General features: G+C 44.5%; 1 protein-coding gene across 4 annotated transcripts in view; it reads left to right on the top strand.

Moving 5' to 3' along the window:
* The window catches only part of Kif3b (kinesin family member 3B), a 45388-nt gene extending 34434 nt beyond the window's left edge, over window positions 1-10954 (top strand). For all 4 annotated transcript variants that reach the window (XM_036183932.1, XM_036183931.1, XM_036183933.1 and 1 more), the window contains 3 exons: window positions 14-119; window positions 6775-6953; window positions 7256-10954. In XM_036183932.1, coding sequence (XP_036039825.1) covers window positions 14-119; window positions 6775-6953; window positions 7256-7352 — 382 coding nt within the window. In that variant the 3' untranslated portion in view covers window positions 7353-10954. The remainder of the gene's footprint in view (window positions 1-13; window positions 120-6774; window positions 6954-7255) is intronic.
* Window positions 10955-24624: the final 13670 nt, after the last annotated feature.

Genomic DNA, 24624 nt, shown 5'->3' with positions numbered 1-24624 from the left:
CATCCGTTCTCAGGAACCAGCAAATGATGAAGCGGCCAGTCTCTGCCGTGGGATACAAGAGACCCCTGAGCCAGCACGCACGGATGTCCATGATGATTCGGCCAGAACCCCGATACAGGGTGCGAAAACTATAGTTGTTTCTTTTTCTTTCTTTTTTTTTTTTTTACTCTTTGCTCTTTCTTTGTCTCTTTGTTCTTTGCTCTTTTGAGGGCCCACCACCCAGCTCCCAAATAAACCACACAGAATCTTATCTTTTTTTTTTTTTATGAATGCCTGGCCTTAGCTTGGCTTGTTTCTAGCCATTTTTTCTTTTTCTTTCTTTCTTTTCTTTTTTTTTTTTTTAAAGATTTATTTATTTATAATGTATATAGTATTCTGCCTGCATGTATGACTGCAGGCCCGAAGAGGGCACCAGATCTCATGACAGATGGTTGTGAGCCACCATGTAGTTAGTTGCTGGGGATTGAACTCAGGACCTCTGAAAGAACAGCCAGTGCTCTTAACCTCTAAGCCATCTCTCCAGCCCTAGCCATCTTTTCTTAATTTAAATTATCCTGTCTACCTTTTGCTTCTGGGCTTTTATCTTTATCCTGTATACCTTTCTTTACTCTTACTCCGTGGCTTGCTATGTAGCTGGGTGGCTGGCCCCTGGCGTCCTCCTCCTTCTCTTGCTCCTCGATCTTCTCTTCCCAGATTTCTCCTCCTGTTTATTCTATCTGCCAGTCCCACTGATCCTTTCTCCTGCCCTGCTATTGGCCATTCAGTTCTTTTTTTTTTTTTAAAGATGTATTTATTTATTACGTATAGAGTGTTCTCCCTGCATGTACGCCTGCAGGCCAGAAGAGGGCACCAGATCTCATTACTGATGTTTGTGAGCCACCATGTGGGTGCTGGGAATTGAACTCATGACCTCTGGAAGAGCAGCCAGTGCTCTTAACCTCTGAGCCATGTCTCCTCATTCAGCTCTTTATTAGACCATCGGGTGTTTTAGACAGGCAAAATAACAGAGCTTCACAGAGTTAAACAAATGCAACATAAAAGAATGCAACACATCTTTGCATCATTAAACAACATATGGTCCACAGCATAGACAAAGTAACACATCTTAAAATAATATTCCACAACAGAAGACTGTTGATGGATTTTAAAAAGCTGTTTAAATGACATTCATTTTTTTAAATGTGTACATGTGTGTTTGTGGGGAGGGGAGGCATGTACGCGCATGCTACATACAAGTATCAGAAGACAGCTTGTGGAAGGTAGTTCTCTTCTTCCGCCAGGTGAGTGCCAGGGAACATTTTAACCCACTGAGCTGTGTCACTGGCCGCAATGTGTGTGTGTGTGTGTGTGTGCGTGTGTGTGTGTGTGTGTGTGTGTGTGTGTGTGTGCGTGTGTGTGTGTGTGTGTGTGTGTGTGCGCGCGTGTGTGTGTGTGCGTGCGTGCGTGTGTGTGTGTGTGTGTGTGTGTGTGTGTGCGCGCGCGTGTGTTTTCAGAAGAGTTTAAGTTTGAGAAGTTCTCAGACACTATTATGCTAAGACACAGGGGGCGTAACTGACTTCCCCAGAGATCTGAGGACATGTACAATAATTTTAACAAATAATACATGAAATAACAAGTGGATGATGAATACTGAATGGAAAGGCAGGGGATGGGGATGACTTACTCAGTAAAGAGCTTGTCTTTTGAGCAGGACCTGAGTTCAAGCCCAGAAACCACATTCAAGCACACATAGTCAGCGTTTGGAGGTCGGAGGACAACTTGACAGTCAGGTCTTTCCTTCCACAGTGTGAACCCTGGGCATTGAGCTTAGGTTAACATGGCTGGTAGCAGGCACCTTTACTCACCAACCACCTTACCAGCTCTGGTGGTGTGCCCTTGTAATCACAGTACTGTCTGTAACAGGAAGATTCCTGGGTCTTACTGGCCAGCCATTTTAGTCTAAATTGTGAGCTCCAGGTCAGTGAGAGACCCTGTCTCAAAGGAGATGGGCAGCATTCCTGAGGATGACACCTGAGGCGTTCTCTGCCCTGCGCAGGCATGTACATACACCAGCGCCTGCAGTCACACACACAGAGATTAAAAACAGGAAAGGTAGATGAGATTTAGAACCCCGGGACAAGGCAGGGTTGGGGAACAAGTGCTCTGTCTGCAGAGGCCAGTAGAGGTTAATAATTAAGGAAGCACTGACAGTTCTGTGAGACCTTTAGAAAGATACAGATGTTTAGTGCCATGGCGTGGGCCTGTCCTAGGGACATTTAACTTGTATCAGTTGCATAGTCATGTAAAATGACATAGTGGAGCACTGTTTAATGACCCCAAATACCTTGCAATAAAATACTTCCTGTCTGCTGGGCCTATACTTGATGTCTGACTGTCCTCTCTAATTGAACTCTCCAGTCTTCCCTGTGCAGTCGGTCCTGTTGTTTAGAGCACAGGTAGCTGGTAAGTGATGGACTGGGAGACATGATGTATTGCTAAGTTGTAAAGTAGTTTGTACTATTCATGATGGCACACATCTGCAATCCAGCATGCAGGAAGTAATTAAAGCCCAGCCTCGTCTATATAACATGTTCCAGGTAAGCCAAGGTTACATATAAAGACCTTACCTCAACAAACAAAACAAACAGAATTTTAAAACGTTTGTGCTAGAAGTGTATATATGAATTAAAAATCTGGTGTGTGAAATACATGGAAATGTGAACTGCTTACCCCTGGTTGGTAAGGTGTACTCAATTTAAATCTTCTTTCATTTTACTTAATCGTATTTTTGCAACTATCTATGGACAACCTGTATTAGTTTTGTAATGAAAGATTTTCATAGGATCACATTCTATAGCTTATCCTGGCCTAGGACCTATATGTAGCCCATAATAGCTTCAAACTCATGGCAATCCCCCTGCTTCAGACTCCCAAGCAGTGAGATTACAGGTGTGAGTCATCATAACTGGCTTCATTTAAAAATTTTAAAAGATTTGTTTTCATCTCCTTCAAGCCAGAGCCAGACAAACTCCGTGCTGTTTGTCCTGGTGCATAATCATTTAAAATTGAGGAAGAAAAGCAAAAACTGCCTGTTATGTGGGGTTTTATATGAGGAGGAAGGGCGGTGTCAGGCAGAAGCCTCAGAAACATTTTTCTAGCAGTTTCAGATGGTGCATAACTTGCCAGGTTTTTGTAAATGAGCCAAAAAAACAAAAGTCTTTAAAGCACACAAATAAAATATTCGGCTTCCCAGGGGACAGACATGACCAAAAGTGGAACTGAAAGCAGTAACTCTCGGTGTTTGGTATCAGTCTGCTTCTCTGGAGAAATTCGGCACGCAGTCTGGGTGTTGAAAACTGATGAATGGGCTTCTTGGGAGTCCTAAGGCTGGACTTCCTGGAGGCCGTGGGCCGCAGCTGTGGGGAGGTGTGCCCTGCTCTCCCTGTACGCTTGTCTTTGGAGCTAGGAAGGGCCCACTCACCACATGATGTTCTGTGGTGAAGGCAGTTCACAAACCACTTAGAAAGCAAGGCCCAAAACTGGTCCCTCAAGTGGAGCTTAAGCACATACATTGCCCTGCCCCCGCCTCCCAGGAGCACAGATGCTGCTGCTTCCGAGCAGCTGGGACACCTGTGGAAGCTCTTAGTGATGACGGTTTTCATCTGTGCACCTCGTCATATCTTCTATGAGACATGCTTATTGTAAAAAACAAAACAACCAACCAACCAACCAGAAAAATCAGAAAAGCAAGGTAGAAGATTAAAATTACCCATTTTGACTATGATGGCTCATACCTGGGAGGATGAGGCAGGAGGTCTGCCATGAGTTTCAGGCCACTTTGTGTTCATAGGATAGGTAGGATCGAAGGAGATCACGCACAAGCACACGCATAGAGAGAGGGGGGAGTTCAGAAGACAGCTAGAATAGTCCATAAGTAGCATAGAAAATAAAGCAAAATTGTTATGTGACAAAGAACATTATATAATCATAAGGTTTCTGAGAAGATACTAACACTTACAATCATGGATACTGCAATGCCCAGATACATGAAGCCAGACTGAATGAATGGAAGGAGAAACAGACAGGTCAAATGTAATCATTGGCAGCTTCACTACTCCATTTCCACTAATGGATAGAACAACTCAACAAGTAATTAACGAGGCAACAACAGGGCTGAACAGTATCATAGACAGATTAAGCCTTATACCCATCTGTGAACATTTAATTCGTTCCCACACTCCCCCCAAAGAATTCAAAACATGCCTATTTTTGATTGTTTGTTTGTTGTGTTTTTGAGACAGGGTTTCTCTGTAGCTTTGGAGCTTGTTCTGGAACTCACTGTGTAGACGAGGCTGGCCTCGAACTAACAAAGATCTGCCTGCCCCTGCCTCCTGAGTGCTGGGATTAAAGGTGTGCACTGCCACCACCTGGCAAAAACATGCACTTTAAAATACACATTGGATGTTGGGTTTACACCAAAGAATTGAAAATACATGTCCTAGTTAGCTTTAATTGGTCAACATGGCACAGCTTAGAGTCATCTGAGAGGAAAGCTTTGCTTAAAGAATTGTGTAGCTCAGATTGGCCTGCGGGCATGTCTGTGGGGGAGTTATCTTGATTATTAATTGATGCAGGAGGGCTCAGTCCACTGTGGTTGGCATTATCCCTAGGTAGGTGTCCCTGGGCTATATAAAAAAGCTAGCCAAGTATGAGGCAGGGAGTGAACCAGCTGGCCAGTAACATTTCTTCTCCATGGTTCCCACTGTACTCCCTCACTGTTGCTGTGTTCCCTGGTCAGAGTTAATGCCACATGGAGTAGCAAGCAGCCTGCTTTCAGGTTCCTGCCTCAACTTTCTGCCCTGCCTTCCCTCCATGATGGACTATGATTGTGAAGTGTAATATAACCCTTTCCTCCCCAGGTTGTTTTTGCTCATGGCGTTTGTCACAGCAACAGAAAAGAACCTAGGACACATGCTCACACAAAAACTTAGATGTGATGGATTGTCATTGCAGCTTTGTTCAATATTCAAAAGCCAGAACCAATCAAATGTCCATCAACTGATGAATGTACATGAATTGGGATATTGGACATAAAAAAAGGGAATGGGGGCTGGAGAGATGGCTCAGCAGTTAAGAGCACCGACTGCTCTTCCAGAGGTCCTGAGTTCAATTCCCAGCAACCACATGGTGGCTCACAACCATCTGTAATGAGATCTGGTGCCCTCTTCTGGCCTGCAGTCATACATGCTATATACATAATAAATAAATAAATCTTTAAAAAAAAAAAGGGAATGAAGAATTGGTCTGGATTGCAATATGGATGGCTCATAAACATAATGTTAAATGAGGTCTCTGAGTTTGGGACTAGCCTGGTCTACAGAGTGAGTTCCAGGACAGCCAGGGCTACACAGAGAAATCCTGTTTTGAAAAAACAAAACAACAAAACTACCCAAAACAAATGAAACAAAAACAAAATGAAATGAAAACACCAGACATCAAAGGCCACATGTGAAGCATCTTGAATAGGTCAATCCTTACACCTGGAAAGCATGCTAGTGTTCCTCATGAGCTGTGGAAGGAGGAAGTAGGGTCAATATGTCATAGATAAAGGATTTCATTTTAGAGTGAAAAGAATTACTGGAAATACCCTGTGATAATTGTACAGAATTAAGAACATGCTAAATACTACTGAATTTTACATTGTAAGATGGCTAATAGTGTATAGTATGTTTGTAGATTTTATTTTAATAAAAATTAAAAGTAAAGCCTGGTGGTGGCACACACCTTTAATCCCAGCATTCGGGAGGCAGAGGCAGGTGGATCTCTGGGTTCAAGGATAGCGGTCTACAGAGTGAGTTCCAGGACAGCCAGGGCTACCCAGAGAAACCCTGGAAAAAAAAAAAAGTAACACAAAGCCAAAACAAAAAACAAACAAACAAACAAAAACCCATTTTCAGTCCCACCAGGAAAAAAATCCATAAAACATAATTTCAGGGGCTGTGGAGATGGTTCAGTTGGTAAAGTTCTGTTGATACAATCATGAGGACTTGAGTTCAAATCCCAAATACCCATATAAAAAGTCGGGAGCTAAGCCTGTTCTACAGAGCGAGTTCCAGGACTGCCAGGGGTACACAGAGAGATCCTGACTCGAAGCCAAAGAAAAGAAGAAAAGCTAGTAGCTACAGCACCCCGGTGCCCTGCAGCCCCAGTGCTGAGGAGGCAGGAGGGTCTGCAGGGCTGGCCAGCCAGTCCAGCTGGATTGGCAACTTCAGCTTCACGTGGACACCTTGTCTACGAAAGAAGGTGAAGTGCATGTGGTGGTGCATGATTTTAATCCCAGTCCCTGCTAGGCACAGTGAGTTTGAGGTCAGCCTGGTCTACATAATGAGCTCCAGTCCAGTCATGGCTCCACAGTGAGACCTGACAACAGAAGACACCTGACATTTGGCTTCCATACATGTGTACAAACACAAATGTATACACATGCAACTCTTTCACTTTAGGCAGGCTCTTTTTAAACATTTCTTTTTCTATTACAGTTATTTGTGTGTGTTTGGGTGCACATGTGTCATGACATGTGTGCAGATCAGAGGACAACTTGTGGGAGTCAATTCTTTCTTTCTACTCTGTGGGCTCCAGGGATTGAACTCAGGTCCTCAGGCTTGGTAGCAAGCAGCACCTTTTGTTGTGAGCCATTTCCCCAGCTTCCTGTAGCTACTCCAAGTAGCATGCAGTTCTGTTCTCAGAGGTTGTCTGGGTTCCTTGTACTTGCTGATGGCTGCTGTGCTTCTGCAGGCAGAGAACATCATGCTCTTGGAGTTGGATATGCCCAGCCGGACGACCAGAGATTATGAAGGCCCAGCCATTTCCCCCAAGGTCCAGGCTGCGCTTGATGCAGCTCTGCAGGATGAAGATGAGATACAGGTGGATGCATCATCCTTTGAAAGTACTGCAAACAGAAAACCCAAGGCCAGGTGAGTGGCTTCTGGTGATGGTATCTGAAAGGACATATGGGCCAGGTTGTAATAGTGAATACTTTAACCCTAGCACTCTGGAGGCCCTGGTCCCAGCCCTTGTTTATTTTGGCCTGCACCCAAGTCCCTCCTCTCAGGTTTCATACCTCTCCTGGAAGGTGGGTTGGCCAGGCCTAGAGGGTCATGCTAGTCTAGTCTAGTGGGTTTATAGTTCAAAGAATCCTGGTTTTCAGGCCTTTGAGGAAAGGCCACCTTTGAATATACATGCTGCTTGGTAATGTCCATGTGTTTGCTTTTTGCAGGCCTAAGAGTGGCAGGAAATCAGGATCCTCCTCTTCCTCCTCAGGAAACCCTGCATCTCAGTTTTACCCCCAGTCTCGGGGGCTGGTTCCCAAGTAACCCAGCAGCCCTCCCAGGGTGGGGACAGCATTGTCTTCTGAGAAAAGAGCGAGCACAAAACCGCAGAGATGACTTGAGCCTAAATGCAGAACCATTCCCCTGAGGAGAAGAGATGCCTCTTTGCAGATTAGCCAACTCAATCTGCCCGAACATGCTGGTCCTGATTTGGCACTCAGCTCCTCTGGGAAAGTGTCCTTGAATTAGCATCTCAAAAATGCATGGGTAAGGTAAAGTGCAAAGTCCAAGTGGACAGCAAGAGAATGACCACAACCTTGCTTTCCTTCTTCCTTCCTTCCCACCCTCCCTTCCCCTCCTCTCTTCTAGCCTCTTCCTCACACCAGGTTCCCTTCTTGTTAAACAATATGGCGTCGAGGCCTCCTTAAGACCTCATGTGTGGAGCCTTGGAGTAAAATGGCAGTGGAGCTAGGACGGGAAGGCCTAGAACTTGAGCAGGTGCCTGCTTTTGTCAGGGGAATGCGAGGTTTCACTCGGAACCAAGTCCCAGGATGGCACACCCAACGATCCAGCTTCCACGCCCTGCATAGGAGTAGATCTGCCTGTGGAACCTGATGAGTGGGGCACTGACTTCCAGTTCCTGTTCCAGAAGGACTTGGTGTTGGAAGCAATAGAAAAGACATTCCCTTTGCCTCCTTGGGAGAGTTTGGGGAAATAGCTTTTTTCAAACCTCAAAACCATGACCGTCCTGTTAAAGAGCTAAGTCTATAAACAGTGCCATGTCCATCTACCATGTCACTTTACTCCTCGTTTGTCACCGTCTTTCCCCAAGTACACATGCTCTGAGTGGACTTGTGTAGATGCACTTGGAGAGTGTGCCTGCAGAACGTGCTGCAAGGTGGGCCTCTGTGTGGGAGAAGGGAGGCCGGCTCTGCCTTCTCTGATGGGGAAGGCCTCAGGAAGGGGCACTTGTGAATTCCCCATTTGGGTCCATCCTGTCCTGAGAGCAGAAGGATGAGCAAGAGAAGATGCAGAGCTGGAGGCAGGAGACCCAGAGCAAGGGGAAGGGAAGACAGAAATGGAAGCAAAGGAACCTTGTCTGCCAGGAAAACACCCCGACTCCTAGAAGTGTGGGTCCCTAGGTGCTGGCACGAAGAGGGAGCAGGCTCAGAGGAGAGCTCACACTTCCAGTTTACGTAGACTAGTGTGGTTTGTAAGTTTTAGTTCTTCATATTACAGCTCCTCGAGCTTGGTTTTATGTTGCTCATTAGGTGACAGTTACTCATTTTCCCCAAGAGAAATGCATGAGTGTGTGGGGCTGTGTGTGCACAGTGGTGCCTGTGCTCTGGGTGTGTCTGTAAGAGAGACTGAAAACTTGCTCAGTTTTAGAAATACTCCAGCGTGCAGTCTTTGCCTTTGTCTGTGGTAAAGGCCCACTGAATGGCTAATCCAGGCTAGAAGCACACCCCCATGTGTGTCTGGGTCCATGATACAAGCCTGAGAGGACAGTCTTGAGTCCCCAAGTCTGCCACACTGGTGCACCTTGCTGGCACGGTGCCTCAGGAAGATGGCAACTCAGGTGGGCCTTGAGATGCATTTTTAACTCAGCTGCTCAGTCTCCAGGTACACTTCTGGATCAGAACCCATGGGAAGGAGGAGGTAGCAAGGGCAATGTCTTGACATTCTTCAGAATGGAGATCCATTTATCCCTATGTTAGTGAACATTCTTTCTGAGCCAAGAGCCCTATTCAGCAGTTCCTGGGATATAATGGAACCTGTCCTTATCTTTTCTTGGGCTCAAACCCTGCTTCTTCCTTATGTACTAAGAATTTGCCTGTTTGAATAGGAACCAAATGATGAGATGTGTCATCTAAGATGGCTGTCTGTTGGTGACACTGTCTCTCTTACATTTCCTCATAGCTAATCTGAATTCTGTAGGCTGAAAACATTTGTGTAGCAAAGCAAAGGATTGCAAACTTCAGGTAATACCATACCTTGATACTGGTGTCTTGAAGTGGCTAATGTGATGGAGGGTGGTTAAGTAATAATAGAACTTTCCAGCCTAAAGAAGAAAACCAGCCGACAGCCATCATTATTAAGGCAAGCTTTGCCCTGTCCTCCGCTGTGTTCTTACAGTGGTCTGTGGAGACCAAGCAGAAGGGCCACCCATGTGGCAATGAAGCTGTCTCTTCCCAGCAGCCTCTGGTGCTTCTCTTCTCAACATGGATCCGATTCTGAAAAGAGCAGATTTGAAAATGTCTTGCTGCCCCCAGAATGCTGCTGCTTTGAGTTCTGAATCAAACTGAGAGTAGAGGACATACCAAGCTCCCTGAGGGACCAGAGCTTTATGCTGATAGTTATCTAGAATGTTCTGGGATGCTGGAAGGCCTTGCCTGCAGCAGCTAGTGTAGTCTAGAAGCAAGTCTTTAAAAGGATCTAAGATGACCATCTAGGAGGTGTTTGAGGCTGCGTATACAATCCTCATCAGACTCTCTTTTCATCTAATCAGTAGAATGTATCTGGCTTCACATGACACAATTTCCAGACCCCTAGATTCAGAATCAGAGGCCACAAATCATAGGCATGAAGCACTTTCTTAAGACTGACCCATGTTGAATTACTCCCTGTCTGATGCCTGCATGCTGCTTGAATTGCTCCACCTACACTTCTATGACCAAGGGTGCCAGAGTGTGGTACAGCTCAGGCATGGGCCACTGTCTGCCCTTCCTGACTCTTATTAAGTCCTCCTTCACTGAATGTAGACTCTGCCAAGTTCCTGAGATGCTTCGATTCCCTGCTAACATAGGCTATCTGTTCTGCCTCACTTTTGCCTCTTGAGTTTGAGGAGTACCGTGAACACCTTGGACCATCTAATGTACTCTGAAAGCAATATGCAAAAGCTTTGAGGGAACTAGCTGAGAACAGTTACCATGCAAGTCCTGGTCTGGTACTTTCGGATTCTGACACATTCCTCTCTGTCCCGTCTCTTGAATGAAATGCTTCTGAGGTTATTTATGAAAGGAATGATGTGGGCAGGCAGAAGGCGGGGGCTTGACAGCGCTTTGGAGTTACTAACGATCTTGACCTTCTCTTCAGCTGTCTTTAGACAAAGGATATGCCAATACTTGGGACTCTTAAGTTTTACAACTGATATTTATTTGTATTATCTCTTTGTCTAGCAATGTAAAAGTGATTCTAAACTAAGACGTGTAATAAAAATCAATCAGATTTATTGTATCTACAAAAAGGTGTCCTTGTAAATGATTAGTGCCTTTTAAAGAGACTTGCCTGTAGCTGATGTGCTGCGATTCTCTTTCAGTGTTTAGACTGTTGTAGTTAGAGGAGAGTAGGAGAACACCAGCATTGAGTTGTAATACTGACATTTGAGAAATACAGCTAGGACAGTGAGAGAGTGAGGTCATGGCTGGAGGCGTGGCTTAGTGCTAGAGCTCTTGCCTAATGTGTACAAGGCCCCGTCTTTGCTCCCCAGAGTCACCAAAAGGAAAGGAAGAGACAAAGAATGTGTGTTATGTGTTTGTGGCACTTCCTGACCTGAAGTACTTGGGCCTGGGGCAAAAGGCATGAAATTTTTCAACTTTATATTTTGTTTTTAAAGTTCTCTTGAAGGTATTTTACTTTATACAATTTATTTTAAAATCTATCCATGTCTCTCTTAAAAACAAAATGTCATGTTGTTTACCATTAAGAAACCGAAATATCAAAATCAGGCTTCCTGTCTTATAGATTCTTGTATCTCAAGGCATGCTGGGTGAACTTGAGCAAGTTGAGCACCTCCTCCAGAGAAATGGGACCAACAGAAGGAACTGTTAATTCTTCTGCTGTTGCTGTGATAAAATTCAGTGGCCAAACACAACTTATAGAAGAAAGAGTTTATTTTGACCTGCAGTTTCAGAGGGTAAGAGTCCAATATGGCAGGAAGCTCAAAGATCACAACTCAGCCACACACAGGAAGCAGAGAGGAAGAACAGGAAGTGGGCGAGGCTATAAATTCTTATAGCCAACCTCCAGTGACCTACTTCTTCCAGCAAGGCTCCTCAAAGTTCCTCAAGTTCCACAGCCTCCCTAAACAGCTGCCAACTGGGGACGGAGTTTTAAATCCATGAGCCTATAGGGGATGGTTCTCATTTAGATCACCCACCAAAACCCCAGACTTGGGACTCTGAGCTGGGTTTGAAGTCTAGCACTGACTTTGCTCTCTAGCTCTGTGAATCTGAGGAACTGAATTCACTTCTCTGGATTTTGGAGCCCCTATCTGTCAGGTGGGGTGAGAGTAGCCTTACAGGGCCCTTCTGAAGATTAGCAATATAGCTAAAGCAACCAGCACAGTGTGTGCCCTACAGCAACATTCAACAGTGTGGTCATTGCCACAATAAGGCTGTTTGTTTAGGAAGATGCGGTGAACAATAAACAATCTATATCCCAGGAAACTAGGAGCCAGTACTGAGCAAACCAGCTTTACAATTGATATTAACCAAAGACTTAGAAACCATCTTTAGCAGACTCTAAAGGGAAGCAGCTAATCATTTAACAATTATCAAATACCTACAGTGTGTCAAGCCACTAGTGTACTTGTGGAACACTAAGATGGTTTCTAGCACATGGAAAGGGGACAGTGCTTGTACTTTAAAGGGGAAGTGTTAACCAAAAGAATATAATTAAAGACTTTAATCCCAGCACTCAGGAGGCAAAAGCAGGGAGAGTTCTGTGAGTTCAAGAGCAGCCTGGTCTACACAGCAAGTTCCAGGCTAACCAAAGCAGTTACACAGAGAAGCCCTGTCTCGAAAACCAACAAACAAAAAACCCAAACAGTAACACCCAAACCCAGAATTTTCATAAATTCCATGAAATCGCATGACAATACAGAGAACAGTAAGTAAAGGATGGGCTTCTGAAGAAATAAACTGGCAGTGAGGCCTAGAGCACAGGAGTGAGCTGGACAAGGGAAGAAGGAAGGGGTGTGGCCAGGTGGGCGCAGCACTGGTGAAGGTCCTGGAGAAAAGAGTGCTGATGCACTTCTGGTGGTGCTGGGGCGCATGTGCACTCCCTGCACATGCCCAGCAAACACTCTTCTACTGAGCTGCTACCTCCAATCCCTTCAGTCCTTTACCCTCACCAGTGGGAAGTCTGCAGAACTTCTACCAGAAGGTTATGTAGCATAGAACTCTCAAAATACCAACAAGAAGTTCACACGTGAGCTGGAGAGATGCTCAGCAATTGAGAACACTGTTACTCTTCCAGAGGACCTGGGTTTGATTCCTACCACTCAATGGTGGCTCAGAACTGTAACTCTAGTTCTGGGGGATCCAAGGCCCTCTTCTGGCCTCCCCAGGCACTAGGCACTCAGACACATATGCAGGAAAAATGCTCATTAACATAAATAAAAAGTTCACACAGCACTAAGACAAAGACTTGTGTGACTTAGGCAAAGTTTGTTTTTCTTCATAAATATACCCAAATTATGTGGAGTATGCTTTTACTTCTCAACCCATTCCATAAAGGAAACCCACCCAAACCCTGCCCTGAATAATAAGAATTAATGGAGACTACTTGAAGGGCAATCTGAATTGTGTGTTCTTAAAGTATATTAGAACTCTGAATTGGGCCAGGGACTATCTCAATGAAGATAGACCCCGGATAGGGTACTCAAGTGACTTGGATATTCCTGCCAATTCAGTTGTATTTTCATCTTAGGCGTTATTTTAAAAATTTATTTGAGAAACTACTAAATCTTGGAGACTGCTTTGAATTTCACACTGATCATTTAATCTTGGGGCTTCTGATTTTGGCAGGCCCTCTTAGACTAGAGTTGCCATCTGATTGAAGTTTACTCTGAGAATTTGGTATCCAAGAACCATGTGGTGGGCACATCTGCCAGTGGAGTTGGTTTTGACATTAGTCAAGGACGTAACTGTATCTCTTTCAGCTGCTGTCATCGCAGCCTTGGTTTGTATCACTGGGTTTGTGGTTAACCAGCCCCCGGTTGCTTCAGTTAGGCAAGCCAACTGGGGACTTGCTGGCAGGGTGGACGTGTGCAGAGGCAGAGGTCTCTTGCAGCTCTGGGGACCAGTAGCCCGTTGGTACTTTGTATCTACATACTGTGTGCTAGGGAGCCTATTGCCCAGGACATAGGGAGAGCAAGAGGTGTACTGTGACCCTTTTGAGCAGGTCGGGGTATGTGTCAAAAACAAAGGGCTTTGAGTTTGCGTGCCTGCTACCTTTCACACTGCCTTCCCAGACCTTTGAGGCTAGACGTACGCTCTCCATTTGGCTCTCACCCTGTTGGCAGTTTCATCCATGTGCTCTCTGCCTAAAAACATTCTTCCTACTCTGCATGGATAATTCCTACTCATCTCTTAGGTACCAGGGTGGTTTTTTGTTTGATTGTTTTGTTTTTGAGCGTCCATATGTAGCCCAGGCTGGCCTTTATTTGAAATCCTCTTGCCTTGGCCTCTAAGTGCTGGGATTATGGTATGTGTAAGCATGCCCAGCTCTCAGGAACCATCTTAAGTCACCTCCTCAGTCATCTTGGTTTCCTCCTATCTCTGCCTGGCTGGAGGGTCTCTTGTACCTTGTTCTTTCCTTAGCCCTTTTAAAACTTTGCATTTGTGTATTTATTGTCCAAATTCCCTGAAGGGGTGAATTGATGCCCTTCTCTGGGTCTGGTATTTAGATGACTTGGTACATACTGACACCCGCAGCAAATGTCATCTGTCAGACAAGAGTGATGTGCTCCAGGAGTGGACAGAAAGAAGCTTTGCAGAGGAGTTGGCAAGTCCTGAGTAGGTGTTGCCCACTGGGCAAAGAGAGAAGAGCATGCCAGATGAAGGGAACATGAACAAGTACCTGGAACACTCCTGGTGACTGGGGAATCTGTAAGGCTTGGCGTGATGGAGGACTGGGTGGAGAGCTGCTCAGAAGAATCGCAACTCCACAGCACATTCCGTAGCTACTGTGTCAATATATATAATCCCATGAGGAAAGCACAGCCCTGGTCATACCCCAGCATGCTCTAATTAGGCCCTGAATGCTATTAGTTCCCTTTGAGATAACAGAAAGCATATCTGTTAAGTGCCTCCAGTAAGCCTGTCCGCCATTCACACGGGTTTTCTGGACTTGGTTGGTAAATTCTCCACTAGGAGTTTTCTCTGGCACAGCTCACTATGCAAAGCATTATTCCAAGGACTGCTTCAGCTTGACACTACAGTCTTGGTCCCCTAGGGATGGGGCCAGCCCACTCTTAAGCTGGGCCTAGCTTTCAAATGTACCTTGTCCAGACAAGCAAGATTCCAGCTGCCATTCATAACTCATGGGCTACAGCCATGGACCACGTCCTTCCCAAAGCTGATAGGTGAGTAGTGGTACTGATACAATTTCAGATTTTCATAAAGGACATCCTTTTTGCTTCTTTAGGTTTTCTGAGACAAGGTCTTGTTATGTAGTCCTGCCTGGCCCAGAACTCACAGTGTGGACCAAGCTGGGCTTGAACTTACTATATATATCATGCCAGTTCTGAATGTGATCTGTCTGCCTCAGCCTCCAAGCGCTGGGATTATAGGCCCCAATACCACAATTGGCTCTAAAGGATAACACAGTGATGACTACCTTTGCATGCTTATTGCCGCAGTAATGAGAGCAGACAGGCTTGGTGGCAGGGTCATGTATTCATTTGAGCACTATACACAGTGAGTAGTGTCCTATGCTCTAGGCAGGCAGGGTGAAGCTTCCACACAGAGGGATGTCACATCTAGTGGTGAAGCCTAATGGCTAGCAAAGTCAGTTGTAGAACTGTGCCAGGTGGTCAGGTGCTGGATGGAAGGCCCCAGGGCATCTCACAGCCAGGCTCATGAGAGCTAGACTAAAGTGCATGGCTGCCAAGTGATGATTTTACTCTGCCAGATGCAATCTGAAGGTGGCAGAGCTGTGTGGAAAGTTGGCAGATAAGACTTCACCACATCTCATTTACATACTATTTGGTATGTATGCTTAAATGCATAATCTATATTTAAGCACTGCAGTCAAACCAAGTGCTGCAAGATGGAGAGGTGATGAGCAAAGACTCTCAGTGAAGGGAGTGTGCCACCAGATCAGTGCTATGAATGGGGAGGTTTGATGCCACAGCATCTCTTTGGGTAGAAGAGATCCTGCAGAGTTACCGAATGGATTAAGCAGCCATCCTTCAGGCATGCAAGAGAAGGGATATATTAGCACACGGTACTAGTAGTAGTGGTGCAGCGTTATGGAAAGTCTCTGTGTCGCCCAGACCCGTGTTCAGATCCAGAGCAAGTTGCTTAACTTGCTTGAGTCTTGGGTTGTCTCCTCACCTCTACTGTATTGAGGGAGGATCGTAATATGCTCTTATGCATCACTGTATCTAGTTATATATTCTGATAGTAAAAGACACAAAGGCTGGGTGTAGTGGGTATACCAGGAATCCTAGCACACAAGAAGCTGGGCATCATGAGTTTGAGCTAGAAGAGGCTACGTAGTGAAAGCCTATCAAAGATAAAATGAAAAAGGAAAGAAAACAATACAGAAACATTCACCAGGAAGTTCATTACCCAGAGCTAATGGTCTTTTGAGTATCAGTATACAGTCTTTTAGTTTTGCCTTCATAATATATACAGGGGACTGTGAGCTTAGTTTAGTGGCTGAGTGTAGTTAAGGATATTCAAGGCTCTGGGCTCTACCTGGATCACCTAAAATAAAACTATATACACAGGTTCATAGTACATTATTGCTTCCACTCAATAAAACTTTGTGGACATATAAAAATGCAATGTAGACTTATTATTTTGTACTTATTTATTTTTTGTTTTGTTCGAGACAGTTTCTCTGTGTAGCCCTGGCTGTTCTGGAACTCACTTTGTAGACCAGGCCGGCCTCGAACTCACAGAGATCCACCTGCCTCTGCTTCCTGAGTGCTGAGATTAAAGGCATGCACCCCCACCACTAGACTGACTTATTTTTAATAGACACCCAACACCTGATTGTATTGTGCCAGGATTTAACAACCTTGCTGGTCACTGAAGGGGTTACCAGTTTTTAAGCTATTTTATGCAATGCTGTATTAGCAACATTGGATACAGATTACTGTTCACTTATTTATGTATTCCCTGGGGCTAATCCTCGGTATACATCACAGATATCTGTTAACTGCATCTGTGTTCAAATCCCATTCACTCAAAACAAGTGTGATTCTGTTACAGATTGCCAAACTGCTTCCTCCCCAAACAGCTATATAAGCTTAGGCACCCAGTAGTAATTTATGGTCATCTTCCTATACCCTTGGTAAAACCAATTTCTGGCAATAATTTTAACCCTGGCCAGTTTGACCAATCACCATTTGAGATATTTCTATTAACCTCTAAGAATTATTAAGGTAAGCATGGTGATTGATCCCAGCGCTCTGGAGGCAGAGACGGATAGGTCTCTCTGTATGTTCGAGGCCAGCCTGGTGAACAGTCATTGAGAGGCCAGCCAGGGCTGCATAGTAACCCCATCTCAATAAAACAAGAACTCTTTGCTAAGATATTTTGCTGTTGTTAGGCTGGTGAGATTGTTCTGTGGGTAGTGTTGCCAAGTCTGATGACCTGAGCTTGAGCCCCAGAACTTACATAGTAGAAGGGGAAGCAAGTTGACCTCTGACCTCCACACGTGCCGTGGTGTTGTTTCCCGTCATGCACATACACAAATAAATATAGTGACTCCTTAATTTCTAGAAAAGATTTTAAAAATTCAAAAAGCAAAAACTAGCCTCATATAGTCCGGGATGACTTCAAACTATGCGCCTCAAACGGATACTCCTGCTTCCACTTCCCAAGTATTAGGATTCCAGGTGTGTGACACTATGCCTTGATTTTTTAAAATTTTATTTATTCATGTATTTTATGTATATTGGCACTTTGTCTGCATGTACATTTGCACACCAGAAGAAGGCATCAGACAGTTGTGAGCTGCCACGTGGGTGCTGGGAATTGAACTCAGGACCTTCGGAAGGGCAGTGAGTGCTCTTCACCACTGAGCCATCTCTCCAACCCCATGCCTTGCTATTTTAAGAATTTTAAGTTTATCACATGGGTGGGAGATATTTCCCCCACTTTATTATCTTTACCTTCATGTTGTTGCTGCATAGGACTTAAATTTAGGCAGTCAAATCAATGGGTTTCCTTGATAGAACTCTTTTGAACTTTCATATTCAGAACAGTTCAGATCCAGAATAGGAAAGATATTTTTCTTCCAATACTGTCATTATCACATGTAAATAAAAATATAAATTGTATGCTGGAATGTATTTAGATTTAATAAAGGTGATGGGATCCCAGCTTGTTTGCTCTTGTTGACATCTACCTTTTCTCCGGTTTATTTTTAAAGGTTTGTTCCTATGCTGTGTGTGGCACGTTGTGTGTGTGTGGGGGGTACTCCTGGAGGCCAAGAGGGCTTTGGGTCCCTTGGAGCTGGAGTTAAAGGTGGTTGTGAGCTGCCGTAGGTGCTCTTAACCACTGAGCCTGTCCTTTGCTCCTTCTCAGGGTGCTACTTGTCGCCATGCACTGCACCCCCTTACATAGCTGGTCCTCTTATCTGCACTGTGTGACACAGTAGTTATGTCTGCCCTTAGTGGAAGTTGCCCCACTGTTGTAGCTGCCTACTATATTTTAATATCTGGTTGAACAAACCAGATGACTAACCTTGAGGCTGTTCTTGGCAGTAGAACAGGAATGGCTGAGTTCCTGGAGCTTGACGCCTGACCTTTGGGCCCTTGGGCTAGTTTGTTTCTCTCTGATTCCGTGCTCCCTAATCCATTTTTTAGTAATGATGTCCTTAAACCTCATAGTGGGTTTTTTTTTTTTTTTTTTGGTTGTTTTGCTTTGTTCTTGTTTTGTTTGTGGAATTCTCTGATGGGGCCTGGCACATTGCAAGTGGCCAGTAAATGTTAGATCTTTTTGGTATGAAAATGATGCATCTATTTTCCCAGTTGAATTTTAGGGTCATGTTGGCAGTAAAACTGCATTGGCTCTTCACTGGACTGCATTTACTTGGCAGACAAATTTTGGGATATCATTACTAGAGGATTTTCCATTTGAAGCCGAGTGCCAATCTCCACCTACTCAAGACTATACTCCTTGGTAGAGTTTTTATATTTTTTTCTTTCCCTCTTTTGAATAGGGTCTCATGTAGCCTCAGTTGTCCTTGAACTTCTGTTAATTGACTTTTTGACCATAAACTTCTGATCCTCTTCCTTTCATCGAAATGCAGAAATGACAGGCTTGTGCTGCTATGTCCAGTGTATTCACCGCTGGGGATCAAACCCAGGGCTTCACCTGTACTAGGCAACTACCAACTGAACTACATGTTGAAAGAGCTTGTGTCTCCCATTATCTTCTAAAGGAATTATTAGTACATAAAAAGTGGTCACTGCCAGGTGGTGGTGGCGAACGCCTGTAATCCCAGCACTCAGGAGGCAGAGGCAGGCGGATCTCTGTGAGTTCGAGGCCAGCCTGGTCTACAGAGCAATTTCCAAGACAAACTCCAGAGCTACACAGAGAAATCCTGTCTCGGGAAAACAAAACAAAACAAAAAACAAAAACAAACAAACAAAAAAGGTTTCTTTTAATTTGGGTAAAATGACCAGGCTGGCCTTGAACTTGAGATCCTCTTGCCTTTTGCTTCCCAAGTAGCTGGGATTATAGGAATATACTACTTCCGGTTTGGAAATTAATTTTAAATGTTTATTTTTGTCTCCAAAGTAGCTATAATTGCTAAATTATGAGATAATTCCTCTCCAGCTCATATTAGGCACAAGACATTTCTCAACTCTAGCAGCAGGGCAGGTTTCTGTAAACTAATGGTACATCACTTGCCTTCACTTGTCACTCACTCACCCCTGCACTGCAGGGATTGTGTCTAAGTGGGCTGCAAGTCCCCAGGGTTCAGCACATAGCTCCCGTCTAGTAGGAAACTACCAGTACCAGATAAGTAAGTGGTCCATGTTGTTCTGCTGTTTCCTGGGATAGGGGAGCTTCTCGATAGGAGGACAAGGAAAGGACTAAGCCAGGAGTTTCTGGCTTTATCAGGCTGACAGTCTCATTTGTAGCAGACAATGACGTCATAACCAATGTTAAGAGTAAATTGGGTTTTCCTAATTATATTTTGAATGGAGGCTTTAGAGAACACACGACACAGGGAAAATTCAGCTGGAAAAATATTCCAGGAGTCACAGTGGAGAACTCTGTAACTTAATCTTGCTTTTTCTTCCGCACTGCAGACCAGATTTAGCACCCAGGTCTGGCTCAGTGATCATTCAGCAAAGGCTGCTGTCAGGTCCTGTGCTGTGGGACTGGGGAAGAGTGGTATCTGAGCTGCCGGGAGTTGGCAGCTGTCACAGGAGGCAGTTTCTTCCCCTTTGCTCAAGCTGCAGGTGTAGCTCAGGAGGAGAGCATTTGCCTTTAGTTCGATTCCCAGCAGCACACAAACACCCTAGCTACACTTCTCCCACTAGATTGCTGGCCCTGCTCCAACATTTGCACTTTCACATGTACACTGAAGCCACTCCATCATACTCATGTCCTTGTTCCTGCAATTTCCAAGTCACTCTTTTCTTGGAGTGTTCAAGGCCCAGATAATGCATCCGATCCTCACGAAGGTCCCCAGTGTTTGTCGCTACCTCCTTTTTGTTGTTCTCTAAAGAAATATATTTTTGTTCTAAGATAAGGTTTCTTGTAGCATGTACCCAAGAATGACCCTGAATTCACCCCACCTCCATGTCCCAAGTGCTGGGCTTATAGGTCCGTGCTACCATAGCTGGTTTTGTGTGATAGTTTTACTTTGTAGCTAAGGATGGCCTCAAACTCATGGTAATCTTCCTACCTCAGCCACTAAAGTGCTAGGATTACACATGTGCCATCATGTGCAGACTTACAGTTTCCATCTATTAAGATCCCATTAGAGATCCTGTTATCTCAAGGGGGACCTTGAGATAACGACTTTATGTTCTTGTCTGTGTGAGTCCATCAGAATTACAATCAAAACAGGGCCAGAGAAATGTAGACTATATGATTAGAGTGGCAGGACATGGCAGTGCACACCTTTAATCACAGCACTCTGGAAGCAGGCAGATTTCATTGAGTTCAGGACTACCTGGTCTTTAGAGCGAGTTCCAGGGTAGTCAGGGCTACAAAGTGAGATCCTGTTTCAACAAGAAATATCACAGTGGCAGAGAGGAGGAGGAACGGGTACAGATTACTCATCAGAGAGCAGTGATTTAGACCTTACAGCTCCATGGAAGCAGAGCAGGAAGGTAGGCAAACTGGGTTAGTCCTGGCTCAGGATTGAATCTAGGAAGAGAGACAAGTGGGATATTTATTGTTGCAGCACTAAGGATCAAAGCCAGGGCAAATGCAAGTAAATGCTCTGCCTCTGAGAGATATTCCTAGACCTGGGCATTGCTTTTTCCTTCCCTGAATTCCAAGATAAAATACAGCACCACAGCTGCGGCTACTGCTGTTACCCACTGGAGCTCCGGAGGGCTGGGAACACCCTGGACTGTTACAGAATTCTGTGTAAGTACTGCTGTCAAGACCGCAGTCACACAACCACCACCCAGAAGGGAGGCACCTTCATTATTAGCTCTCAGCGGATATGTAACAAATTACTTCGGTACTTAAATGACATTGAAAGCAATCCATTCTCTCCCACATGACATTAATTCATCATCTCTTGATTCCGTGGGCTAGAGATCCATCTTATTTGGGCGATTCTGCTCTGGGCCTCACGGTTTTGCAGTTAGCATTGCTGGCCAAGGCTAAAGTCATTTGAAAACTCTCCTGAGGGGGTTGGGGCAGAGATGGCTCAGTGGTTAAGAGCACTGATTACTCTTCTAGATGAGTTGGGTTCAATTCCCAGCAACTACATGGCAGCTCACAACTGTCTGTAACTTCAGTTCCAGGGGATCTGACACCCATGACAAAACACCACTGTACATAAAATTAAAAAAAAAAAAAAAAAAAAGAAAGAAAGAAACCTGTTTTGGGTAATTGTCTGTAGCTCTAAGACTGTTGGAGTGCTCGTGTGACATGGTGGCTGGCTTCCCTGAGTGTGTAATCCCACAGGACAAGGCAGAGCTGTGATGACGTTTATCTAGCCCTAAGAGCCAGTGATCATACCTGGAATCCCAGAAGTTGGAGGCTAAAGCAGGGCACTGCTGAGGCCAGCCTGGGCTACCGAGTGGGGTCCTATCTTCAAAAAGCAAAATAATAGGCACAGTGGCACAGGCCTTTAATCCCAGCACTCAGGAGGCAGAGGCCAACAGATCTCTGAGTTCCAGGCCAGCCTGGGCTACATGATTTACATGACAGCCAGGGCTACACAGAGAATCTGTTTCAAAAGCAACAAAAAAGCAAAACAGTATTAGCAGCCCCAAACAAAATCACTTTAAAAGTGATTTTCTCCCCCATAATTACAGAGAGAAGGGCTTAAATTTAGATCAAAAGGATCCATGGCACCTCTGATGTCTTTTCTAGCTAACATTAAGAGATTAACAACTGGAATGAGTCTTTAATGAAGAAATTTCTACCTTGATCAGCCAGGGACTTGTCACTTCCCGTCTTGATGGACCAGTATCAGTCTCCCTTTGGAGTTCTGAGGAGATCAACACTATAACCAGGGGAGGAGCGCTTACTACAGCTGCTCCCCACTGTCACTGCCAGTAGTCCAGTGCTCCCCAGAAGGGAACACACAGATGCAGAAGATGTAAAGGAAGACTGATCATAAAGTTGCTACCTTATTCTAACTGCTCCATTTTGTGTTTAGATAAAAATATATATAGCTGTTCTGTAACTCACTCTGTAGACCAGGCTGGCCTTGAACTAAGAGATCTGCCTGCCTCTACCTCCCAGAGTGCTGGATTAAAGGCATTACCACCATGTACATGGGGTTGGGGGGGGGACACACAACAAAACCTTTTAAAATTCAGCCAGGCAGTGGTGGCGCACACCTTTAATCCCAGCACTTGGGAGGCAGAGCCAGGCAGATCTCTTTGAGTCTGAGGCCAGCCTGGTCTAGAGAGATCCAGGACAGGCACCAAAACTACACAGAGAAACCCTGTCTACAAAAACAAAACAAAAACAAAAACAAAAAACCAAAATCAAAACTAAACAAACAAACAAAAAAACCAGGGAAAAAAAGACTTTTTAAATTAATGTAATGTTTTGCAGAGAAAAAATAACAGGGCCTGGGGATTTAGCTCAGTGGTAGATCGCTTGCCTAGCAAGCATAAGGCCCTGGGTTTGGTCCTCAGCTCCGAAGGGAAAAAAAAAAAAAAAAGAGAAGGCCAGGCAGTGGTGGTGCACGCCTTTAATCCCAACACTTGGGAGGCAGAGGCAGGTGGATCTCTGTGAGTTTGAGGCCAGCCTGGGCTACAGAATGAGTTCCAGGAAAGGCGCAAAGCTACACAGAGAAACCCTGTCTCAAAAAACCAAAAACCCAAACAAACAAACAAACAAACAAAAACAAAACAAAACTGTAAACTTCCCAGTCTTATAAAGAGATTACTACTGTAAACACTTTGGTAATTTAATTACCTATTCCAGAATCTTGGGAGACTGAACAATAGAATTTAAATGATGGTGAATGGCAGTTATGAGTTAAGTCATCCATCATGTGGGCAGATTTGGCAACTCAATGAGAATGGGGATGTCATGAAGTCTCTACTTACCTGTTTGGGAAAAATCTCCTCTTACTCCCCTCAACCCACCCCAGTATAGGCAAGTTCCAAAAGCTGTTATGAGAGCATTCAATAGTGGATCATTCCTCAGAGACTTTTTACAACAAAACAATTACTGACATTGGCTCATACACCAACAGTTTAGCTGCCTACCACATGCCAAAGACTATGGCTGGCAGTGGAGGGCACAGGAAACAAATCCAAGCAGACACCAGCATGAGTAGTTACCAAACAAAAAAGAAATGCAACGTGTGAAGGGTGGGAAGGCTCCTCATTAGCTGATCATCTGCAATGCTGCTGCTGCTGCACAACTGGGATCTCATTTTCTTTTGAGATGGGGGTCTCCCTGTGCTATCCAGGTTGGTCTCAAACTTTAGGGTTCAAGTGATCTCAGCCTCCTAAGTAGGCATGTGCCACTCTGTCCAGATCACCCTTTGATTTTGTCCTGCACCTGTTGTCCAATGACAAATGCTGGGTTGATGAAGTTTCATAACTTGTTCAAGGGCACACAAGATGCAGTTTCAAACCCAGACCCTACTGGAGTCCAGAACCAATGTGTTTTTTCAGTTTTTAAAAAAACTTTGTGTTTGGGTGTTCTGCTAGCGTATCTATCTGTCTGTACATTGCATGTGTGGGATAGACAGTTGTGAACTACCATGTGGGTGCTGGGAATTGAACCCAGGTCCTCTATAAGAGCACTTAGTGCTTTTAAGTACGAGCCATCTCCCCAGCTCCAGAACTAGTGTTAATCCATCACACTGAGGCTCAGGGGTGCTATCAATGTCCTTTTGTGTGTCTCTGGTGCTTGCTACTTGCATTATTTGTGTGCTTTGCCCGTAAACGAAGAACAGTGACTCCTCCCCAAACTGGGCAAGGTTAAATAGCAGTTCTGTTTATTTTACTCAGCTCATTGCAACCGTGTTAACTTTCAAAAGTAACCTGTAATAAAAGCACTGTGATTAAAAACGACATAAAAATACACTAAAAAGGAGAACACATACGTGTTTGCTGCTTCTGGCAAGAAGACACATTGATTCTTGTTAACTGAAAAAACAAAACAATAAAAAAGGTTAGAATTTTATTTTTTTATTTTTTATTTTTAAAGATTTATTATGTATACAGAAGAGGGTGCCAGATCTCATTGCAGATGGTTGTGAGCCACCATGTAGGTGCTGGGAATTGAACTCAGGACCTCTGGAAAAGCGTTCAGTGCTCTTAACCTCTGAGCCATCTCTCCAGCCCCAAAAGCTTAAGAATTAATAACCAAAAGTTAACTTTCCAACACTTTCCTTTTTTAAGAGTGAGTCTCATTGTATATCCTAGATTGGCTTCAAACTCATTATAGCCCAGACTGGCTTTGAACTCAAAATCCCCCTGCTTTTACCTCCCAAGTGATGAAAATTAGACATGAGCTACCTCCCCCATTTCCAACAGTCCTCTAGACATACTTTCTCTTCATGCTTAATGATGGCACTATCAGTTTGATTCTACAAGGGTAGAGATCTTGAAATACATGTGGATTTTCCCATAGCCTGACCCATTTGTGAGAACTAGGCAGTGCTTGCTGAGATAAACTAA

The sequence above is a fragment of the Onychomys torridus genome, chromosome 4 (genome assembly GCF_903995425.1).
Source record: "Onychomys torridus chromosome 4, mOncTor1.1, whole genome shotgun sequence".
In the NCBI taxonomy this organism is placed as follows: Eukaryota; Metazoa; Chordata; class Mammalia; order Rodentia; family Cricetidae; genus Onychomys; species Onychomys torridus.
This window is presented reverse-complemented; position numbering and strand designations above follow the sequence as displayed.